The sequence below is a fragment of the Nycticebus coucang genome, chromosome 8 (genome assembly GCF_027406575.1).
Source record: "Nycticebus coucang isolate mNycCou1 chromosome 8, mNycCou1.pri, whole genome shotgun sequence".
NCBI classification, from domain to species: domain Eukaryota; kingdom Metazoa; phylum Chordata; class Mammalia; order Primates; family Lorisidae; genus Nycticebus; species Nycticebus coucang.
In genome coordinates, this window is record NC_069787.1 from 6,273,251 (window position 1) to 6,296,375 (window position 23,125).

Consider the following 23,125-nt stretch of genomic DNA (forward strand, 5'->3'; position numbering starts at 1 on the left):
TGCCAGGTGATTCTATGCTAGATTAAGGTAAGTTTTGTCTTTGGAACTCCCAGAATTCACTACTATTTTATTTCCTAATCTTTGCAGCTATGAAGACAGCTTTGGCTGGGAAATGCATAACTTGTTTCTAGCTTTTCCTAGGGAATGCTAGTATTTGTAATCAGTCATCATTTTGAGTTGTTTGAAAATGAGTGATGCACAAATGCTAGTGAAATGTTAAATGAAGTTACTGACACTTAAAATGTACCACGGTCTCCTTTTTTTACATATGAAGCAAATAGATGCCACCTGATTAGTCTATAATGCTGCCATTAATTTATAAAGAAATAGATTTGCCGAGTAATAAATTCTTAATGCCTGTGCATATGAGATAAGTAGGTCATTTGGTTTCTCAGCTAACATTGACACCATTCCTTTATTCATAGTATCTTTTAATCTCATGGGATAAACTTTATACATTTCACTTATAACAACAAAAAAGTTGTATTATTTAGTTAATGCAGTACAAGTAGGGAAGAAGTCTGCTGCTTTCGCAGGATCTAAGTAGCCCAGTACAAGAAGAGATGAGTTGATTTCCAGTGTTACTGGATGATTTTGTTTACATAGCTCTTTTTATCTGAGGAGTTCAGTGCTTTGCAGGTTAGAAATAATTCAATAACTAGTTAGTCTACCAGACAAAGTCATGAGGAAGTGTGAGAATAATTGAAAAATAGCCATTACTGGCTAAATTTTTGTCAACAATGAGTCTCAGAGACCATAACAGTCATTAATCTAGTAAGAATTAAAAGTTTCTTGGTTAGCTCTCTCAAATGGAAAGACAGGAACAAAAGCACAATCAGGAAATGGATAGAAGGCCACAGTGGGTAGCATGATTTCAGTGGGGCCACAAGAATTTGGGTGAAAAGCAGTGAAACTTTCTATTCTCATGGTTGCTATTACTTTGCCTAAGTTAGAATAAACAATTTTATGGTAAAGAGACAAATAACTTTAACTTTGTTGCCTTCTTTTTGCTCCTGAGTCATGAAGAGGTTAGGAGATGGGGGAACAGGCAGGAAAAAATATGGACAAAGGGGCCATAGTTACATTTCGATATAGTATGGTAAGAAGGTCTTCTGAGAATAGTAACCAGGAAGGAGGCTTGAGTTTGTATATCCATAGGACATGAGTATTGTATAACTTCATTGATAGTGGCTTAGATTGTTCAAAGTATTTGGTAGTACAGGGAATTGTAAAGTCCTTTAAACACAAAATCAAGGGAAAATATGGACATACAGAACCTTAGAAAGAAGCTCTCCTCTCTAGCAACTTCTGTGCACTTATACAGTTTTGTTTTATACTGGGGGTGCCAAAAATGTATACACATTATAAGAGATGTTATCTATGTATTATATAATATGTATATACTTTGAATACCTCTTGTAATTGTAGTACTCAGACGTGACTTGTATTCATCTTTAGTTATCAGTACATATTTAATATTACAATTTAAATACAGTTTTTTCCTTTCTTGAAATGTGCATAAGAGTGTGTATACATTTTTTTGGTACTTTCTGTATGTTTGCACAAACTCAATATAAAAAGAGACAAATTTCTGTTGGGAAAAATCTCATCTCTGCCATTCCCCTCTTACTTATTGACTGATTGGTTGCATGTGATCTCAGTAACTATGGCAGTTGTGCTGACTTTACATATCTTAGTTTCAGCTTCCTTTGAATTTCTTGCATTTAATATTTAATACTGGTGTATGGTTGCTATTTGAGCTTTCGTTTACTCTTCCATCATACACAGTTATTTTGTTACTTCTTTGCTTTATAGCTTGTGTGGATATATGGAAAGCTTTGTCAGGGATGACACTATAGAGAAAGGGATTTCTTTGAGTCTCCTTTCTCTAAAGTTGGTATGGAGCAAAGCTTTAGTCTTTCTGAAGACTGACTCTGTCTGGACTTTTCTGGCGCCAGAAAAGTATTTGTACTTTAGCAAGGAATTCAAATTACAATAATTTTTATTACCATTTTCTTCCTGTCATGTGTAGTTATTGTTATTGATGAACTTAGTGAACATGAATGGTTAACAAGTCCCTGTTTTCCATTAAAATCCACATGCAGTTAGATTGGGATAGCTCTTTCTCACTACTGTTATTTGAATTTACCAAGTTTTAGCATGTGGATAATTAACTGTAGTTATACATGAAAGAAATTAAATTGCTTCGGCTAGAATGAACCTGTTGGGTGGTCTGTTCTCTTGATTTCCTAAGTAATGGCTATTCTATCAACTACTATTATGGTGTCTATTTTAAGATGGCTCTTCTAGTATCCATATACTTCATATATGGATACATTTCTTCACATATTTAAACTTGTAGGGATTAAAAACAATTATTGCTGTTTTCATTTTCTGTGTACTTGTTCTGGGGTTTTTCTTCTATTCTAGAAAATAATCAATTGCCAACAATTGGCTTCTTTGCATGCTTTTGGTTTGTTACCAAAATATGCAGTGTGGTGAAGGTTGACTGAAGAAGCCCAATATGTCCAGTTAAAACAGAAATAAATTAAATTCTTCATCAACAAAGACCTGTTTTTGTGACTACCTTGAGTTTTATCAGACTTCTTGGCTTAGTAATCCTTCAGAAACAACATAATTCTAAATACACCTCTTCCCACACACCTTTCCCCACAAAATGTCTTCAACACTATAAAGCATCTGTATTGTGATTTGATTAAGTATATATTCAGTTGTTCTCAATGAAGAGAAAATTTAAATATTATGTGCATTTGTAAATACAATAGCTATAAAGTTTCCCGTACTTCTCATGGCAGAGTAGTAGAGACAGTGTTAAATAATACTGGTGAGACACAGGACAGCTCATTGTAAATAGGATTTTCTAGGCTTGGTAGGTGGAAAGAATTATTTTTCTTTGAAGGAAATAACTTTTTATCATGGTAATTCTGAAGGATGATTCCTATGATATGTTCGCTGGGGGAATGTGGCTTTTAAAAAAGATCTTGTATTATTGTAACTGTTGATACCTTCTTTCTCTTCTGTGCTGACTTCATTATTCCCATGGTATTGGCCTTTCAAACTATGTGCCTCTGAGTCTTTCAATTTATAAATTTGTTATCTTAATAAATATTGTAAAAACATCAAAAAAAAAAAAGAAAATAATCAATTGCCCACTATTTAGAATAACATCTTTTAATCTTCTGATTAAAAATTGCTTAATGAATGTGCCTATTTGTTTGGCTAGCAGCATGTTTTTCTTTTTTTAACACTGGAATTTCTGCATGGATTTATAATATAAGGTTCTTTTTTTTTTTTTTTTTAACATTAGATAGGCATGAAGCCTCCGTCTCACAGCTGCATGCGTAGTCACTGTTGAAGCAAATGCCTACCTAATTTGACAGTCTTGGTATGTTTAAAAAGTTTTAAGTTTGCAAATAAGCATATTAAGTCTACTGATGGAGCCTTCGGGCAGTGAACAGTTATATGAGGATCCTGATCCTGGAGGCAAATCCCAAGATGCAGAGGCCAGAAAGCAGACAGAATCAGAACAAAAGTTGTCTAAAATGACCCACAATGCTTTGGAGAACATTAATGTGATTGGCCAAGGCTTGAAGCATCTCTTCCAGCACCAGCGCAGGAGGTCATCAGTGTCTCCACACGATGTGCAGCAGATTCAGACAGATCCAGAACCTGAGATGGATCTGGAAAGCCAGAACGCATGTGCTGAGATTGATGGTGTCCCCACCCACCCTACAGCTCTGAATCGTGTCCTGCAGCAGATTCGAGTGCCACCCAAGATGAAGAGAGGGACAAGCTTGCATAGTAGGCGGGGCAAGCCAGAGGCCCCAAAAGGAAGTCCCCAAATCAACAGGAAATCTGGCCAGGAGATGACAGCAGTTATGCAGTCAGGCCGACCCAGGTCTTCATCAACGACTGATGCTCCCACTAGCTCTGCTATAATGGAAATAGCTTGTGCTGCTGCAGCATGTCTACCAGGAGAGGAAGGAGCTACGGAGCGGGTAAGTCTGTCAGATTTTCTTTTTCTGTTAACTTATGGTTTTTTGTATCTAGAACTTTATAGATTTTTCTTTGATAACTAAAAAGAGTTATCTCAGCAGTTACCTCAAAGTTGTGATAAAAAAGTTTCCCTTTTCATTAAATGAGGTAAATAATAATTCTAGCTAATGAGTGAATGCTTAGAATTATATTCCTATTTCTTTCCTAACATTTTATTGTATTTTATTTTATCCTTTTGTTAAAAAATTAATTATACTTCACGTGTACTTTATGTGTATTTAAGAGGGTCACTTTTCATGTTGGAGGAACAAAGATGTTTTGTTTCTTGTTTTGATTTTGTACATGGGAAATGGTTTTCTTATATTAATGAATGTAGTAAATAAAGTTATCTGGGTTGGAAATATACCAAATTGCTAATAATTTTTATGTACTTTGTATTATATCATCAGTATTCTTTATGTATTTTGTAGTCCATAGTAGAGCATACACATTATTATGATTTACCATTAATAAACAGATTTTTTAAGTCTACCCCAACTAGACATAGCAAATTCTAGGGGAAACTTCAGTGTAAGTCTCAATTATGGTTAGTTGAGGCACATAGAAGAAATAGACCTGCTAGGGTCTGAAAACTCAGGTATATGTAGCTATGAAGGTAGTGACCGTGAGTGAATTTAAGTGTTATGGAGCCTGAAAAAACTGAAGAGTTCTTGCCCTGTCTAAAGGGATAATGTCTTCTTAGCTTTAGCTGATAGTAGTAATTTAGTTCTGTGGGCCCTCTCTAGCTAGAGCTTTTGACTTTTTTTTCAAGAGGAACTGAAAATCTATGAGAAATTTCTGATTTTTCTTTTTTTTTTTTTTTTTTTTAACACATTGTGCAAGCCAGACTGAACACATTTGTGGTGCGCCTGTAAGTCACAACTATCTCCTGGGCTCAAATGATCTTCCTGCCTCAGTCTCCTGAGTAGCAAAGACTACAGGCATGTGCCATACTAGCTAATTTTTAAATTTTTGTGGAGGTGGATTTTTACTTTACTGCCCTAGGCTGGTCTCAAACTCTTGGCCTCAAATACCCCTTTGCCTTGACCTTCCAAAGTGCTAGGAATACACCTATGAGCCAGTGTGCATGGCCAGAACTTTAAATTTTAATATTTCTTGAAATGTTTTACCCACCTTCAATTCATTTTTTAAAAGCAGCATGGCACACGTAAAAAATTAAACTATCTGTACAACACAATTGGCTAAACTGATGAGTTCATACCTGAGGCAATTAGTCCAGCCACCCTAGGCCCTGCCAGACTACCTGGAGGACTGAGGTGATCAATATCTGCAGCATACATATAATCTACTCTAGCATTTCAAAAGCTTTATAATAGAGAACAATATAATGGAGTGCCAAAAAAATGTTTACACATTTTAAGTGATCTTGTTGGAAGTAAACTCTGTCATTTCCAAAAAGCGCATTGATTGCAGGTAAAATGGACGTGCATGGCATGTCTGGTTACAGTTGACCAGTAACGATACCTTCAATTCAGCTTTGAAAAGTAATACATAGATAATGTTTTTTAAAATTTGTATATACATTTTTGGCATCCTCTGTATAATTAGATGTTTCTGAAAGTAATGACAAGTTCAGAGAAGGGAGAGCTAGGTATTAGGGTCAACTTATAGGGACTTTTTTTTTGGAGACAGAGTCTCACTATGTCACCCTTGGTAGAGTGCCGTGGCATCACAGCAACCTTAAAGTCTTGGGCTTAAGTGATTCTCTTGCCTCAGCCTCCCAAATAGCTGGGACTATAGGTGCCTGCCACAACACCTGGCTATTTTTTGTTGCAGTTGTCATTGTTGTTTAGCTGGCCCCAGGCCGGTTTCGAACCCTCCAGCCTCGGTGTATGTGGCTGGCGCAGTAACCACTGTGCTACGGGCACTGAGCCAAATTGCAGGGGCTTTATGGAGAATATGCTTCTTGCAGGATGTTTTAGGAATATGAGGCCCAGTCAATATATATCCTTTCCATCATACGACAACACAGTGTATGCAAATACCAAGCTTTAAAATAATTGAGATGTGCTTTTATAAAGAAGGGGAGGGGGACCCAATTGTGAACCTCTGGAGAGCTAGGACCATGCATCTGAGAAAACAAAACAACATTTGACTGTTAATTTCTGTGAGAGAAGTCATTTTGAATTCCAGTGTTAGAAATGGTTTGGAGATTCCCAGTCTAGTCTACAACGTCCATCCCTCCAAAATACAGTACAGAATTGTACAAAATATTTACAAAATATTCTGTATGTGTTGGCCACCTCTTTTTAAAAATTTGTGATGAATATTCTGTAAATAAAGGTACATTTAGCTACAACTTCCCATTTTTCCTTAAGAAGAAGGGGTTTGAGGAACATGTATTTCTAAGATTGAATTAGTTGAACTGTGACTTTAGGAATACCCTGTATATTATTGTGTGCTGTTGCACTATTATATTATAATTCAAGTATGTAGTGAATTAATACATCAGTGCTATTGAAATGCCTCTTATTTATTATAAAACAGTAATAGTGATTGAAATTTTTTACCATAAATACTGAGAAAGAAAAAGCTTAATTACAGGGAAATCAGAGGGTAGATGCAAACTTTGGTGCTTCTGAAAGGAAAGTTTGATGTTACTGATCATGGTTCTCCATTAAGGCCAGTATCTCTTCGAAGCTCACTATATGGTTTTCCTGTTTTTAAGCAAATTTAGGAAAAGCTATGTATATTAGTCTGCCATTAGGGAAGTTTTTTGCATCACCTACAGCATGATCAGAGAGAAAGAGAATTTATTGTAATACCTGGCTATACCAGGAAGATAGAGGAATTTAGAAGAAGGGGTTTGAGGAACATGTATTTCTAAGATTGAATTAGTTGAACTGTGACCAAAACCAGTAAGCTAGGCTTTTTATTCCAAGGGGAGAGAATTGGGAGGGTGTGGGGGAGGATAATTCCTGTTGCTGACCACCAGAGGGTGCTTTAGACCAGGATCCGTAGGTGGAAGTGAGGGGATGACTGTCTTACTGATGAGACATTGATTAATCCAGGATGATAATTTGAGAAGTACATCATCAGGATATGGGCTAGAATAAGCCCAGTGACCATGTAATGTACTAGTTTGAGATCTTATAAATATAGTTATCACTTCAGTTGATAACTATAGAAAAGATACAGGATTTTTGAAGTATGACAATAAAAGTTAATCCAAAGATTTACTTGGGAGAACCATTAAGAGCATAGTGTCCATTTTCCCACTGAATAGTTAAAAAAATCATATTTTTAAGGAAAACCAATGGAGATCTCAATTTTCTATATAGAGATGTGTATATAGAAGTGTCAGTTGGGTGGCTGACATTTACTGTCAAAGGAATCTCCTATGGGCAGTTAATAATACGGGTCTGGAAAAATGGTGTAAGTTAGAGATGAAGATGTATTTTGGCTTCTAGATGTTCTCTATTAAAGGTATTTTACTAAGCAAAATTTGATTACCAAAGCAACTGTCTTTTAGGTTTATTATTGACCCTAGCTATGAGGGGCAGAATCTGTATGGCTATGTTTTGTTCTCCTTACCCCCCACTTTATTTCCTTTAGTACAAATATGTATTTAGATACAGTTCTTCTAAGGGTGAAACTGAAGTTATAGATAAACTAACTGTTCTTGACTTTGATAAATTTGTTATTCAAGGTGTAAAATTGTTACCAGACAAAGAGGATCCTGCCGCCTGGGCTGCCTGTCACTATCAGTCAATATGCAGAGACAGGGATAGGTCCACCAAACATTACTTGTCAGAAGGCTGGCCATTCTAGAGAACAGAGTAGCCTCTCCAAGACTTATTTTGTTCTTCCATTTCCCAAATCACGGTTTTGTATATCAAAGTTCAAAGTAAAAACCATGTTAACCCTTACCTTAAACAACAATGATCAGCATAACCTATGACCTATAATAAACAATAATTAACATACCCATGACCCAAAACAGCATTCCAATTCCAAAGTTAATCTCCTAAACCAATTGCCATAAACTACTCAAGATTTACACTTTTAGGTTAAAGTTGAATATACAAAACAGCAAGAATGGGAGACATGAACCGAAGGTCACGTAGGACCTCAACTGAGCAGACCAGCTGTGTCATCTCAGCCCTAGCCTGACTCCATCTTATTCTCATTACATGTACTTTCAACATCATAGGGATGCTTCTCAGAGTTTTTGTTTTTTTTCTTAAGTGAGTCATATTCCTTCTGTTTAAAAGAAGCAGTGTTTATGATGATGACTCAATGTAAAAGGAAGTAGAGTTTACTCTTTTGGTTAAATTTAGCCTCCTTTTCTTTTATACCATTATACAAAATATCAATAGGCTTTAGGGCAATCAGACCCCTAAAGGAATATAGTAAGTGACCTAATTTCTGCTTTCTCCATTTATTCACAAGGGATTTGGGTACTTTATCAAAAGTGTTGAATCTTAGGCATGAAGGAGGAGAGTTTTGGCATTTAAAGTCCACTACTGTATCCAGAGCCCTGATAGAGGTCTTACTTTCAAGGGCCTTTTGCAGTTGGCATACTTAACATTCTGATTGGTAGGTTTGGTAGGGTGAGCAATCACTTGGGACAGAATTAAGATGGGAGGCATCCTGAGGGCCCCACCTTGCCCTCCTTTCTAGGAGAGCAGTTCCAACCTACCTACCTACCTAACAGAATTAGCTAGGATTTATTGGTTTATATACTGTAAAAATATTTATATCTTTAGCCAAAGATCAAGTCAAATATTTATTAAAAACTGACATTTTATTTTATAATAGTTACATCTTACTTGGATAAGAAATTCTGACTTAGATCGCAAAATTATAATATGAAGAAGCTAAAAATTTAAAATCCTTGAGTTGTAAAATAAGACTTTTAAAACACAAATGATTTTCATTTTCTGTCAATAGATCACTATTTGTTGCCAAGTGACTAGCAATGACTCATAGACTGTTAAGTCTTAAAATAATTTAATCAAACTCCTCATTTTATAGGTCCAGAAATGTTAAAACCAGCCTGAAAGTATACAGCTAATTATGAGTGATGCTAGGACCAGATCCCTGGGTTCACTCTGATTCTGTATTCAGCATTTTTGCCTCTTCACCCAGTTGAGCATGTCAGAGCATTGAAAAACACTGGTTCTTTCAAGCAGGGGACAAGAAAAGGGGAAAATGTTTCCCTTTTTTTTTTTTTTTTTTTTGAGACAGTCTCAAGCTGTGACCCTGGGTAGAGTGCTATGAGATCATAGCTTACAGCAACTTCCAACTCTTGGGTTCAAGTGATCCTCTTGCCTCAGTTTTTCTATTTTTAGTGGAGACGGGGTCTTGCGTTTGTTCAGGCTGGTCTTGCACTCATGAGCTTAAACTATCTACCCACCTCAGCCTCCCAGAGTATTAGGATTACAGGCGTGAGCCACAGTGCCCGGCTGAAAATTTTTCCTTTTTAAAAATATTGGTTACTAGGTCAGCTTATTTGAATGCAGACAGAACTCTTAAGAGCAGTGACAAAGATTTTTTTTTTTTTTTTTTTTTTTGAGACAGAGTCTCACTATGTTGCTCTCAGTAGAGTGCTATGGCGTCACAGCTCACAGCAACCTCAAACTCTTGGGCTTAAGCCATTGACAAAGACTCATTTTATCACTACTGATTTCATAAAATTTTTGTTATTCTCTTGTAGAGGCCATGCTCATCTTTGTATTATCATTTTAGTACATGGGCTGCTAAAGCAACCACTGGGATATTCATTCACGTCATAATTTTGAATACTTAATAATACTGGTCTGTCAACTCTGACTGTTCCAGTTCTTCAGTGTTCCTTTTAAATTTCAGTCTCCAGAACAGAGCACAAGGTCTGGATCTAGTCTGGAGAGTGAATAGAGCTTTCCTAATCCTTAGGTACTATATGCTTCTTTTAGTATGCACAGCTCCATTGTGAAATTGTTTTTCCTTTTTGCGATCTGACTTGTTTTTCATATCTTTAATTTTCATTTGGTAAAAGTCATAGAATTTAATTCAGAAAGAACTGAAAATTTTTTTTTTTTTTTTTTTTTTGTAGAGACAGTCTCACCTTATCGCCCTCGGTAGAGTGCTGTGGCGTCACACAGCTCACAGCAACCTCCAAATACTTGGGCTTAGGCGATTCTCTTGACTCAGCCTCCCAAGTAGCTGGGACTACAGGCGCCCGCCACAACGCCCGGCTAGTTTTTTTTTGTTGCAGTTTGGCTGGGGCTGGGTTTGAACCCGCCACCCTCGGCATATGGGGCCGGCGCCCTACCCGCTGAGCCACAGGCGCTGCCCAGAACTGAAATTTTTACAAGTAGTTCTTTGATAATATAAATGTTTAAGGCTGGGCACAGTGGCTCACGCTGTAATCCTAGCACTTGGGATGGGTGAATTGTCTGAGTTCACTGGTTTGAGACCAGCCTCAGTCAGAGGGAGACCTCGTCTCTAAAAATAGTCAGGCATCTGGTGGGAGCCTGTAGTCCCAGCCACTTGGGAGGCTGAGGCAAGAGAATCACTTGAGCCCAGGAGTTAGAAGTTGCTGTGAGCTATGACAGCAGAGTACTCTGCCAAGAGTCACAAAGTGAAACTCTGTCTCAAAAAAAAAAAAAAAAAGATAATATAGATGCTTAGTAATTTTGAGAATGTTAGAAAAAAAAAAAAAGACTTCTCTAGAGAGTTTATCTCATTTCTAAAATAATTTACTTTTAGGAGTAAGAATATTTCAACTTCTGCCTTCTTATAAATCTGTGTTAAAGATGAAGTAAAATGTCACTTACATTATTTCCCACCCCGGCACCATGTGCTTCAGAACCTAATTTTTCTTATTTTTTATTGTTATTATTTAATATATAGTCATATTCTTTAGAATAATCATGAAGAGTTGTAGCATGTTTTAAGAATCCAGTCAATTATTATACTTAGCTTTTCAGCTACTTTTGCTTTTTTATTTTTTTTATTTTTTTTATTTTTTATTTTTTATTGTTGGAGATTCATTGAGGGTACAATAAGCCAGGTTACACTGATTGCAATTGTTAGGTAAAGTCCCTCTTGCAATCATGTCTTGCCCCCATAAAGTGTGACACACACCAAGGCCCCACCCACCTCCCTCCTTCCCTCTTTCTGTTTCCCTCCCCATAACTATAATTGTCATTAATTGTCCTCATATCAAAATTGAGTACATAGGATTCATGCTTCTCCATTCTTGTGATGCTTTACTAAGAATAATGTCTTCCACGTCCATCCAGGTTAATACGAAGGATGTAAAGTCTCCATTTTTTTTAATGGCTGAATAGTATTCCATGGTATACATATACCACAGCTTGTTAATCCATTCCTGGGTTGGTGGGCATTTAGGCTGTTTCCACATTTTGGCGATTGTAAATTGAGCTGCAATAAACAGTCTAGTACAAGTGTCCTTATGATAAAAGGATTTCTTTCCTTCTGGGTAGATGCCCAGTAATGGGATTGCAGGATCAAATGGGAGGTCTAGGTTGAGTGCTTTGAGGTTTCTCCATACTTCCTTCCAGAAAGGTTGTACTAGTTTGCAGTCCCACCAGCAGTGTAAAAGTGTTCCCTTCTCTCCACATCCACGCCAGCATCTGCAGTTTTGAGATTTTGTGATGTGGGCCATTCTCACTGGGGTTAGATGATATCTCAGGGTTGTTTTGATTTGCATTTCTCTAATACTTCATGAAGAAGACCTCCATGGCAATTGCAACAACAACAAAAATAAACAAATGGGACTTCATTAAACTGAAAAGCTTCTGTACAGCTAAGGAGACAATAACCAAAGCAAAGAGACAACCTACACAATGGGAAAGGATATTTGCATATTTTCAATCAGACAAAAGCTTGAGAACTAGGATCTATAGAGAACTCAAATTAATCCACATACTTTTGCTTTTTAATCTATGTTTAATTTTTTTTTTTTTTTTGGTACAAACTTTACTGAGCTTTTAGTGATCTCAGAAATCAAAGAAGTTTTCTTCTTTCTTCTTTTCAAAAAATAATTCCTGGGGCGGCACCTGTGGCTCAAAGGAGTAGGGTGTCGGCCCCATATACTGGAGGTGGTGGGTTCAAACCTGGCCCTGGCCAAAAAAAAAAAATAATAATAAATAAATAAATAAAGTCAAACACTAGGTATTAAATAAAGTCAAACACTAGGTATTAAATAAATAAATAATAATTCCTGGCTCAAAATAATAGAAACTTGAGTTACACAGGAAATCAGAACGTGGGTCTTTAGGGGTTTATGAGGAAGAAATTCTTTTAGCAATTTATTTACTTTGGGATAGTAAGATAGTAAGTTGTTGTTTCTCTATCATATTTTGGCTTGTTGGTTTCATGATCTTAAAGTTCACACAGACTTTTTGTTTTTAAGTTGTTATCTAAGGAGTTTGAAGCTGTTAGAAAAATTTCATTTTGCAGTATAAAATCGTACTTTTATACTCAAATGCAGTATTTGACACTTGAAAGTCTTGGGGTGAATTTTTTGTTGTATAGAATTCCCATATTTGATTTATTTTAATTCAAACCTTCTTTTTAGTGAATATCAGTGTTAGGGATTTTATACATTCCCTGGATTATTTGGGAAAGATGTTATGAAGAATTAGTTAATCATGACTATTAGAGGTACTCTGCTGATAATTTTTGGTACTACTGAGAATGTTCTTTGATGCAATTACTGATTTTTCTGCTTTGTATTAATGGTTTTTATTGCCTGTAGTTTATTTTAAAAGCAGTTTTTGTGGTTAATCCTAATACACTCTCAAAGCCTTATTTATTTATTTATTTACTTATTTATTTATTTATTTATTTTGAGACAGAGCCCTGGGTAGAGTGCTATGGCATCACAGCTCGCAGCAACCTCCAACTCATGGGCTTAAGTGATTCTCTTGCCTCAGCCTCCCAAGTAGCTTGGACTAAGGTGCCTGCCACAATGGCCTGGTTATTTTTTGGTGGTAGTTGTCATTGTTGTTTGGCAGGTGTGGGCTGGATTCAAACCTGCCAGCTCTGGTGTATGTGGTTGGTGCCTTAGTTGCTTGAGCTACAGGCGCCAAGCCTCAAAACCTTATTTTTAATTGTCAACCAGGATGTGGAACCAATTCTTTTTTTCTTTTCTGAGACAAAGTCTCAATATGTTGAGCCCAGTAGAGTGCCATGGTGTCACACCTCACAGCAACCTCAAACTCTTGGGCTTAAGAGGTTCTCTTGCCTCAGCCACCCAAGTAGCTGGGACTACAGGTGCCCCTCACAACACCTGGCTGTTTTTTTTATTGTAGCTGTCATTTGAACCCTCCAGCCCTGGTGTATGTGGCTGGTGCCCTAACCACTGAGCTACAGGCACCGAGCCTGAAAACTATTCTTAAATGTGAATTCTGAACTTTGCAGAGACTCTTATGATTGGTAAAATAACAAGGATTTTTACTTTGGTCAATAGAATTGTTTAGATTTTATTTTATTTTATTATTATTATAATTTTTTTTTGCAGTTTTTTTGGCTGGGGCTGGGTTTGAACCCACCACCTCTGGTATATGGGGCCAGCGCCTTACTCATTGAGCCACAGGCACCGCCCAGATTGTTTAGATTTCAAGTAGCAGAAAATTGACAGTGTATCTTAGAAATCTGATTTAAATGTCCTTGACTTTAAAAAATTTTTAATTTTCATTGATATATAATGTATGTATTTTAAGGGTGCATGTGATAATTTAATGCATTTGTATACTTTATAAAGATCATTAAATCAGTATAATCGGGATATTCATCCCCTTAAATATTTGTCTTTTCTTTGTGCTAGAAACATTCAAATAATTCTCTTCCAAGTATTTTGAAATGATATATTCAAAATGATAGGTTATTGTAAACTATAGTCACCCTACTGATCTCTCAAACAATAGGTCTTATTTCTTCTATAGACGATATATTTATACCCATCAATCAACCTCTCTTCACCACCACCCACTTCCTACCCTCCGGTAACCACCAGTCTATTCTCTATCTTCATGAGATCTGCTATTTTTGGCTCCCATATATGAATCAAAACACACAATATTTGTCTCTTTGTGCTTATTTTACTTACAGTGACGTCTAGGTCCATCCATGTTGTGCAAATGACAGGATTTCATTCATTTGAAATAATATTCTATTGTGTATATGAAGTCTGTCAATTAAATTTGAGAACTCAATCCTAGAAGAAGTGCTACATATCTTACTGCTGAATATCACTAGTCACCTTTGAAGTACTCCCCTTAGCAAGCTATGCATTGATGCCACTGTCTAGTCTACACTTGAAAGCAATTTTGAGATGATCATCAGCTGTGACTGTACAACACACAAAAACATGCAGCAGTAGCGAACATGAACACAGCTGTGAGACACTGGTATACCAAGGTTATGAAACCTTGCTGAGTTGTTTGTACAGTGCCTGTGTTGCAGGACTGTTGAATCAAAACCAACAGACTCACACCAAAGATTATAGGAGAAGGAATTTTAAAAGGCAGTGGGGAAACTCAGCAGGCCATCAGCCTTAAAGCACTGGGACCCTCCCTCCCCCCAGTCATTCTCACCAAGCTCTTTTATACTCTTCTAGCAAGACATATACAGAGTTATAGTTACAAATGTTAGGTCATGGGAGAATTTTAGTTAGCAGGCAAAAAAAGTCTTAAAATGTTAATGATTATATTTCTCAAGAAACCAGAGTGATATTACTTGTTACATTGTTTCTTTCTAGGTTAGTGTATCTCTTGAGGTTCTTTTTTATCTTTGGAGGCTGAGTTTTGCATTATCAGGACCACCAGGAAGTATAAGATTTATTTTTCCTTTCTCCCTGCCAATGTAAGGGCAGGTGGCAAGTTCATGAACTTAATTGTCAGGCCATCTAACAAGAGCTATGATGGTCATTCCAGGAAAAGAGTTCCAAAATTACTTTAAAGGGTGCTGGCATCAGTGCATAGCCGATATTCACTAATGAGGTATGTAGCACTTTTTCTAGAATGAGTTTGTGAACTAAATTGTCATACTTTGCATACACCGCATTTTCTTAACTCATTTATCTGTTGATTAATACTTAGAATTAATTCCATATTGTGTCTGTTGCGAATAGTTCTGAGTAAACATAAGAGTACATATATCGATTACCTTTTAGGGGGCTGTTTACCCATTAGTGTAATTGCTAAATCACTATTTTTAGTGTTTTGAGAAACCTCTGTACATTTTTTCATAGTAGCTGTGCTAATTTACATTTCCAAAACCAGGGTACTAGGGTTCCCTTTTCTCTGCATCCTTACCAGCATCCATTTTTACCTGTCTTTTAATAAAAGCCGTTTTAAACCATGGTGATATGATATCTCATTGAAGTTTGTGTTTTTCTCCATTTCAGATTAATATAAGGGTACATGTAATTGGATTGCATTGTTTGCATTTGTTAGGTAGCATCCCAGTTGTAGTTGAGTCCTTCACCCAGGAGGTATGCCATATACCCTTACATTGTACCTGTTAGGTGGGAGCTTACAGTTTTGATTTGCATTCCGATGATTAGTGATGTTGACCATTTTTCATATACTTGAAAATGTATTTTTGCCTGTAGTGCAAAAATTGCCATTGCATGACTTCTTTGGAAAAATGACTATGTAGGTTTTCTGCCCATTTTTAAATTGGATATATTTTTTCTTTGCTATTAAGTTGTTTGAGCTCTGGTTATCAATTCTGGTTATCAATCCCTTGTTAGATAGGTTTTGCAAATATATTCTCCCATTCTGTAGGTTGCTGCTTTACTTTGTTGATTGTTTTCCTTTGCTATGCAAAAGCTTTTATCTTTAGTTCCTGTTAATCCTATTTGTCTATTTTTGTTTTGGTTGCCTGTGATTTTGAGGTCTTACACAAAAAAATACTTGCCCAGAGCAATGTCCTGGGCAGAGATTTCCCAATGTTTTTTTCTAGCAGTTTCTTAGTTTCAAGCCTTAAATGTAAGTCTTTAATCATTTTATTTTATTTTTGTGTATGGTGAGAGAGAGGGGCCTAGTTAGATTCTACCTGTGATTGTCCATTTATTGGATAGACTGTCTTTTCCTCATTGTATATTCTTGGTTCCTTTGTGAAAAATGAGTTGACTGTAATTGTATGGATTTATATCTGGGTTTTCTGTTCTCTTCCATTAGTCTGTGTGTCTGTTTTTATGCCAATATCATGCTTATGTGGGTACTGTACTTTGTAGTATATTTTGAAGTCAGGTAATGTGATTCCTCTGGTTTTCTTTTCTTTTTTTTGCGGTTTTTGGCATATGGGGCCAGCGCCCTACTCCTTTGAGCTACAGGCCACCCACTTCCTCTGGTTTTCTTCTTTTTGGTCCAGATGCCTTTGGCTATTCGGGGGTTTTTGTGGTTCCATATAAGTTTTAAGATTGTTTTTTCTATTTCTATGAAGAATGTTATAAAATGTTATAAGAATCTGTAAGTTGCCTTAGGTAGAATTGTTACTTTAATGATACTAATTCTTTTAGTCCATGAGCATAAACTCACTTTCCATTTTGTGTGTTTGTGTGTCCTCTTCAGTTTCTTTCATTAGCATAGTATGGTTTTCCCTCTATAGATCTTTCCCTTCTTTGGTTAAATTGATTTCTAGCTATTTTATATTCTCTAAAGCTATCATAAATGGGATTTCTTCGGTGGCTCACGCCTGTAATTGTAGCACTCTGGGAGGCCGAGGTGGGTGGATTGCTTGAGTTCATGAGTTCGAGACCAGCCTGAGCAAAAGTGAGACCCCTGTCTCTACTAAAAGAAAATCTGAGGCAAGAGGATCACTTGAGACCAAGAGTTGGAGGTTGCTTTGAGCTATGATCCCTTGGCACTCTACCTAGAGTGACAGCTTGAGACTCTGTCTCAAAGAAAAGCCCAGGAATTTATTTTTGATTTCTTTTTCTGATTGTTCACTATTAGCCTATATAAATGCTACTGATTTTTGTATGTTGATTTTTGTGTCCTACAACTTTACAGGACATATGTGTCAGTTCTGACAGTTTTTTGGTGGAATCTTTCAGTTTTTATAAGTATAAGATCATGTTGTCTGCAAACAAAGCTAATGAGACTTCTTCAATTTCAGTTTGGATACCCTTTATTTCTTTCTCTGGTCTAAATTGCTATGACCAGGACTTCCAGTATTATGTTGAATAGAAGTGGTGAAAGTGGCCATCCTTGTGTGTCTCTTCATCTTAAAGGGAAGGATTTCAATTTTTCCCTTTCAATATGATGTTAGCAGTCACGTTTGGCATTTATTAATTTGAGATATGTTCCTTCTAAACTCGGTTTGTTGAGGGTTTTTAATAGCAAAGGAATGTTGCATTTTATTTAATGCTTTTTTAGTATTTTTTTTTTCCTGAAAGAGAGTCTTACTTTGTTCCTCCATACTAGAATGCCATAGCCTTAGCCTAGTGCACAGCAACCTCAAACTCCTAGGTTCAAGTGATCCTCCTGTCTCAGCCTCCTGAGCAGGTGAGACACAGGTGGCTAATTTTTCTATTTTTAGTAGAGATGGGGTGTTGGTCTTGCTCAGGCTGGTCTAGAACTCCTGAGCTCAAGGGACCTTCCTGCTTGACCTCCCAAAATGCTAGGATTACAAATGGGAGCCACTGGTCCCAGCCTGAATATCTTTTTCTACTCTTTCACTTTTAATCTGTGTGTGTCTTTATAAAGTGGAAGTGGGTTTCTTGTTGGTAGCATGTAGTTGCATGGTGTTCCTTTAGCCATTGAGCCTATTAATTGGAAAATTGAGTCCATTTACATTCAGTTTTACAATTGGTAAGTAAGGCCTTACTACTGCCATTTTGTTGCTTGTTTTCTGGTTGTTTTGTAACTCCTTCCTGTCCTCCTTTGTGGTTTAGTGATTTTTTTCTGGTGGTGTTGTTGTTGCCCATCCAAGTTCATCTTCCTGCTGCCCAGGAAGAAGCCAGTACCCAGAGGCAGCAGGTTTTACTGCAGAGAAGAGTTTATTCTGCATAGTGCTAAATCAGGGAGAAGGGAGGAATATCTCAAATCCCACCACCCTCAGAATTTGAAAGACAGGGTTTTTAAACATAGTTTCCTTTTCCTGGACAATTAGGCGTTTGGGGTGTGCTAATTAGTTGGGTTCAGGGAGGAACCATCAATTCCTTGGGATGGGCCACTGACTAGATGGGTCAGCCTCTTGGTTGGGTGGGGGTCACAAAACCAGTTGAGTCAGTTCCTTGGTCTGTGTGGGTTAGCCAATCAACTGGAATGCAGGACCTGGAAGATACCTCAAAAAAACTACCCCTAGTTTTCTTTTTTTTTGTAGAGATAGAGTCTCACTTTATCACCCTCCGTAGAATACCGTGGCGTCACACAAGTCACAGCAACCTCCAACTCCTGGGGTTAGGCGATTCTCTTGCCTCAGCCTCCTGAGTAGCTGGAACTACAGGTGCCCACCACAATGCCTGGCTATTTTTTTGTTGTTGTTGTTGCAGTTTGGCTGAGGCTGGGTTTGAACCCGCCACCTTCGGTATGGGGCTGGCGCCCTCCCACTGAGCCACAAGCGCCATCTGGGAAGAATTTTTAAATCTTTCCTTCTTATGTATTTGAAGGATAGCATTGCTGAATACAGTGTTCCTGGATTACACCCGCCTCCCCCTCCCAAATTTGGCACTTTGAAAATGTCATTTTACTCCCTCCTTACCTGTGTGATTTCCATTGAGGAGTCTATTGCCAGATGAATAGAAGCTTTAGTATATATTTTTCACTTCTTTTCTCTTGATGCTTTTAGATTCCTCTCTTTGTCCTTGACTTTTGAGAGTCTGATTATTAAATGCTTTGGGGTAGTCTTACCTGGGTCAAATGTATTTGTGTTCTCTGAGCTTTCTGTATCTCTCTATCTCTTTCACAAGTTTTGAAAAGTTTTCTACCTTTATCTTGCTCAAGTCCCTCTTGAATAATAATTGTTAGAAAATCTGTATCTTGTAGGCAATCTTCATTTCTTCTCACTCTTTATTCTCCTCTATATATTTTCTTTCTCTCTCTCTTCCCCCAGAATCTTACTCCATGGCCCCAGGCTAGAGTGCGATCAGTCAGCCTAGCTCACAACAACCTCAAACTCTTTGGGTTCAAGAGATCCTCCTGTCTCTCACCCTCCCTAGTAGCTGGGACTAAGATATCCTCCACAAAGCCACAATGCCTGGCTAATTTTTCTCTTTTTAGTAGAGACGGGGCCTTGTTCTTGCTTAGGCAGATCTTGAATTCCTGACCTCAAGTGATCCTCCCGCCTCAGCCTCCCACAGTGGTGGGATTATAGGCATGAACCACCATGCCTCGCCTACCTTTGTATTTTCAAATAACTTGTCTTTGAGCTTATTTGTTCCGTTCTGCTTTTGAGAGCCTTGACTGAAATGATGTTTTCATTTTAACAAATGTATTTGTCAGTTCCAGGATTTCTGTTTGATTTTGAGTGGGAGGGTTATTTTAAACTTTTTATATAAATTTCTGTGATAAATTTCTGAATTGACACATTTGTGTTATCTTGGAAATCACTGAGTTAAAGCTGCTATTTTGAATTCTTGGTCAGAGAATTCACATTGTTGTCTCTTTAGGTTTAGTCACTCATTTGTCCTTCCTTTATTGGTTTGAGGAGGTCATGGTTTGCTGTCGTCTCTTATGATGGTACATTTATGTCTTTGCATTAAAGGATTATTTATTCCAGTCTTCTCCGGTTTGTTTTGTTTTTTATTGGATATGTTTTCATAGGGGTTCTTGAGGTTCTTGGTAATTTACCTATTGATTTTTTTTCTTTCTGTTTTTTTTTTTTTTTTAATTTTGGTTTTTTTTTGGTGGGGGGGAGACAGTCTCACGATGTCGCCCAGTAGAGTGCTATGGCGTCACAGCTCACAGCAATCTCCAACTCTTGGGCTTAAGTGATTCTCTTGCCTCAGCCTCCCAAGTAGCTGGGACTACAGGCGCCTGCCACAACGCCCAGCTATTTTTTGGTTGGAGTTGTCATTGTTGTTTTAGCAGGTCTGGATCAGGCTAGAACCTGCCGCCCTCAGTGTTTGTGGCTGACGCCTTACTTACTCCCTGAGCTATGGGCGCTGAGCCTTTCTGGTGTGTGTGTGTGTGTGTGTGTGTGTGTTTTAAACCCACTGGGTCACTGGCCTCTTTCTGGTACAAAATATTTCCTTTAAGTCCAGGTTTGCTTCAATTCTAGTTAACAGAGTACCATTCATCTTGACTGGGGGAGGTGCCAAAGAAAATATCCCAGGAATCCTGGCTAGGGTGTTCATATGCAGGCTACCTGAGGAATGAACCTTCTGAATAGCCACTTTGATTGACATCTTCTTTGGCTGAGTTACAGAAAGTAGAGTTTCCAGGGCCTGAGGATAGTAGTGCTACCCCCTTTCATCTCTGGCTGTCCTCAGGAATATTTCTCCCTCAAGTTACTCCTGATGTTTTCTGTGGGTTCAGCCAGGGACAGGTCTCCTGTCAGGAAACCTAAGTTGATGGGAGGCTAGTTGTCCACTTTGATCATACTTTTTCCAAAGTAGAAACTGTGGGTTGGGGCATTTTCCATGCACTTGGTGCTAGGCTGATGTTTGCTGGACAGATACAGAAGTTCATTTTTCTTTTTCTTTTCTTTTTTTTTTTTTTATTGTTGGGGATTCATTGAGGGTACAATAAGCCAGGTTACACTGATTGTTAGGGAAAGTCCCTCTTGCAATCATGTCTTGCCCCCAGAAGGTGTAGCACACACCAAGGCCCCCGAAAGTTCATTTTTCTTAATGTTTGCTTAGAGCAGTGGTTCTCAACCTGTTGCGACCCACAGGAATTATATTAAAGGGTTGCAGCATTAGGAAGGTTGAGAACCACTGGTTAGAGGTTTTTACTTCACTGTGGCCCTGTGTCCCATCTCATCCTCATATTTAAGTTCTGGGATATTTGTAGTGATAGTCTTGGTGCTGTAAATTTGTTTTTTGTTTTCCATTGGGAAAAGTGAAGCCAGCTTGATTCTGCACCATTATTTTGGAACTGAAAATCTCCTGTGCTTGCCTAGCAATCCCAGATACGGCAGCTTTCCAAAGTCTCATTAATCATTCCCTTGCCTTGTTTTTAGAATATTAACTTCTGATAACATGAATATTTTCTTTAAAAAACTTAAAGCATTTCTTATGTCAGACTTTGCTAAAGTATTGTTTTTGTTGTTGTTGTTGAGACAGTCTCACTTTGTCACCCTGGGTAGAGTGCCATGGCTTCACAGCTTACAGCAACCTCAAACTCTTGGGCTCAGCAATTTTCTTGCCTTGGCCTCCGAGTAGCTGGGAATACAGGCGTGGGCCACAACACCCAGGTATTTTTAGAGACGAGGTCTTGCTCTTGCTCAGGCTGATCTTGACCTCATGAGCTTAAGCAATTCACCTGCCTCTGCCTGCCATAGTGCTAAGATTATAGGCGTGAGCCACCGCACGCAGCCCTGTTAAAGTATTCTTTGGCAGAATGATGATCTAAATAGTAATGTACTTGGAAAAATAATTTTGGGATAAGAATATTATGTTTTAAATATCAATTGATATGGATTCTCATCACTTTGTAGTCACTTCCAATGTTAGTATTCTGAGGAATTTAACTAAAGTCTTTAAATGTAGGTACTCAGTCAGGTTAGGTTTACATTTTAGATTTCATTAGGAGGGATTATGAAAGGTTTCCTCGTAAGTTTTGTTACCGTGTGTGTGTGTATGTGTTGTGTGTATACACATTGAGTGTAGATTACTCATGCCTGTGTGTAGTTTAAGTTTGAATAAGTGCAGAATTATCCACTAATGTTGAACTCTTAACAAGAAAATAACATAATTCTGATATTTTAAAAGATTGGGTGCCATTAAGTTCTCGTGTTAAACATTTATTTATACATAGTTGATTGTATACTGAGTATTTGGTTTCTCTCTCTCTCTCTCTTTATATATATATGTTTTTTTTTTGAGACAGAATCTCACTCTGTTGCTTGGGATAGAGTACGGTGGCATCATCCTAATTCACTGCATCCCCAAACTCCTGGTCTCAAGTGACCTTCCTGCTTTTGCCCATTTCTCTTTCTCTCTCTCCCTCTTTTTTTTTTTTTTTTGGTAGAGACAGGGTCTCTCTATGTTGTTCAGGCTGGTCTTAAACTACTGACCTCAAACGTTTTCCTTGCCTCAGCTTTCCAATGTTCTGGTATTATAGGTGTGGGCCACAATGCCTGATCTAAATCTCTGAGGATTCATATTGATGTAGATAGGTCTCTGTGGCCTAATACTTTAAAAAAAATAAAGGAAAGAATAATTCTCTTTTAAGAACTTTTTTTTTTTTTTTTTTTTTTTGAGGCAGAGTCTCATTATGTCCCCCTCAGTAGAATGCTGTGGTATTACAGCTCACAGCAACCTCAAACTCGTGGGCTTAAGCGATTCTCTTGCCTCAGTTTGCCAAGTAGCTGGGACTATAGGTGCCCACCAGAACGCCTGGCTAGTTTTTTTTTGTGTGTGTGAGTGTGGGTGTGCACGCGTGTGTAGTTGCCATTGTTTGGCAGGCGTGAGCTGGGTTTGAACCCACCAGCTCCGGTATATGTCACTGGCACGCTAGCTGCTGAGCTATAGGTGCCAAGCCACCTTTAAGAAACTTTTTGATAACACGAAAATCGTTGACTTGGGATGTGAACCTGCCACAATGTAAGAACAAATTTTACAAAAGAACTGTCTAGCTTTGAGGTATGCTACTGCCTTGGCATAGGTTCCCACCTTAGAGGTTATCAGACAAAAGCTGGAGAACCACATATCATGTGTTTTGTAGGAAACATCCACGACTCCAATAGAGAGTTGGACTAAACAATCTCTGATTCCTTCTGAGAGTTGTCCCTTTAGATAGGACTTCACTGAGAGTCTGTCCCTTTAGATAGAACTTCACTGGATGAATACTTAAAACACTGTAGGAAAGTTAGGCTATGAGATCTGGCTCAGGAGCACACTAAAATTGTTTGGCTTCTTCTTCAAACCTTATGCACAGAACTCCTGCTGTCTTTAGAAAATTTATGTTTTCTGATTCTC

General features: G+C 37.7%; 1 protein-coding gene across 9 annotated transcripts in view; it reads left to right on the top strand.

Moving 5' to 3' along the window:
• TMCC1 (transmembrane and coiled-coil domain family 1) overlaps positions 1 to 23,125 on the top strand; it is a 272,181-nt gene that overhangs the window by 97,750 nt on the left and 151,306 nt on the right. For all 9 annotated transcript variants that reach the window (XM_053599170.1, XM_053599166.1, XM_053599167.1 and 6 more), the window contains one exon: positions 3,333 to 4,019. In XM_053599170.1, the coding sequence (XP_053455145.1) occupies positions 3,456 to 4,019 (564 nt within the window). In that variant the 5' untranslated portion in view covers positions 3,333 to 3,455. The remainder of the gene's footprint in view (positions 1 to 3,332; positions 4,020 to 23,125) is intronic.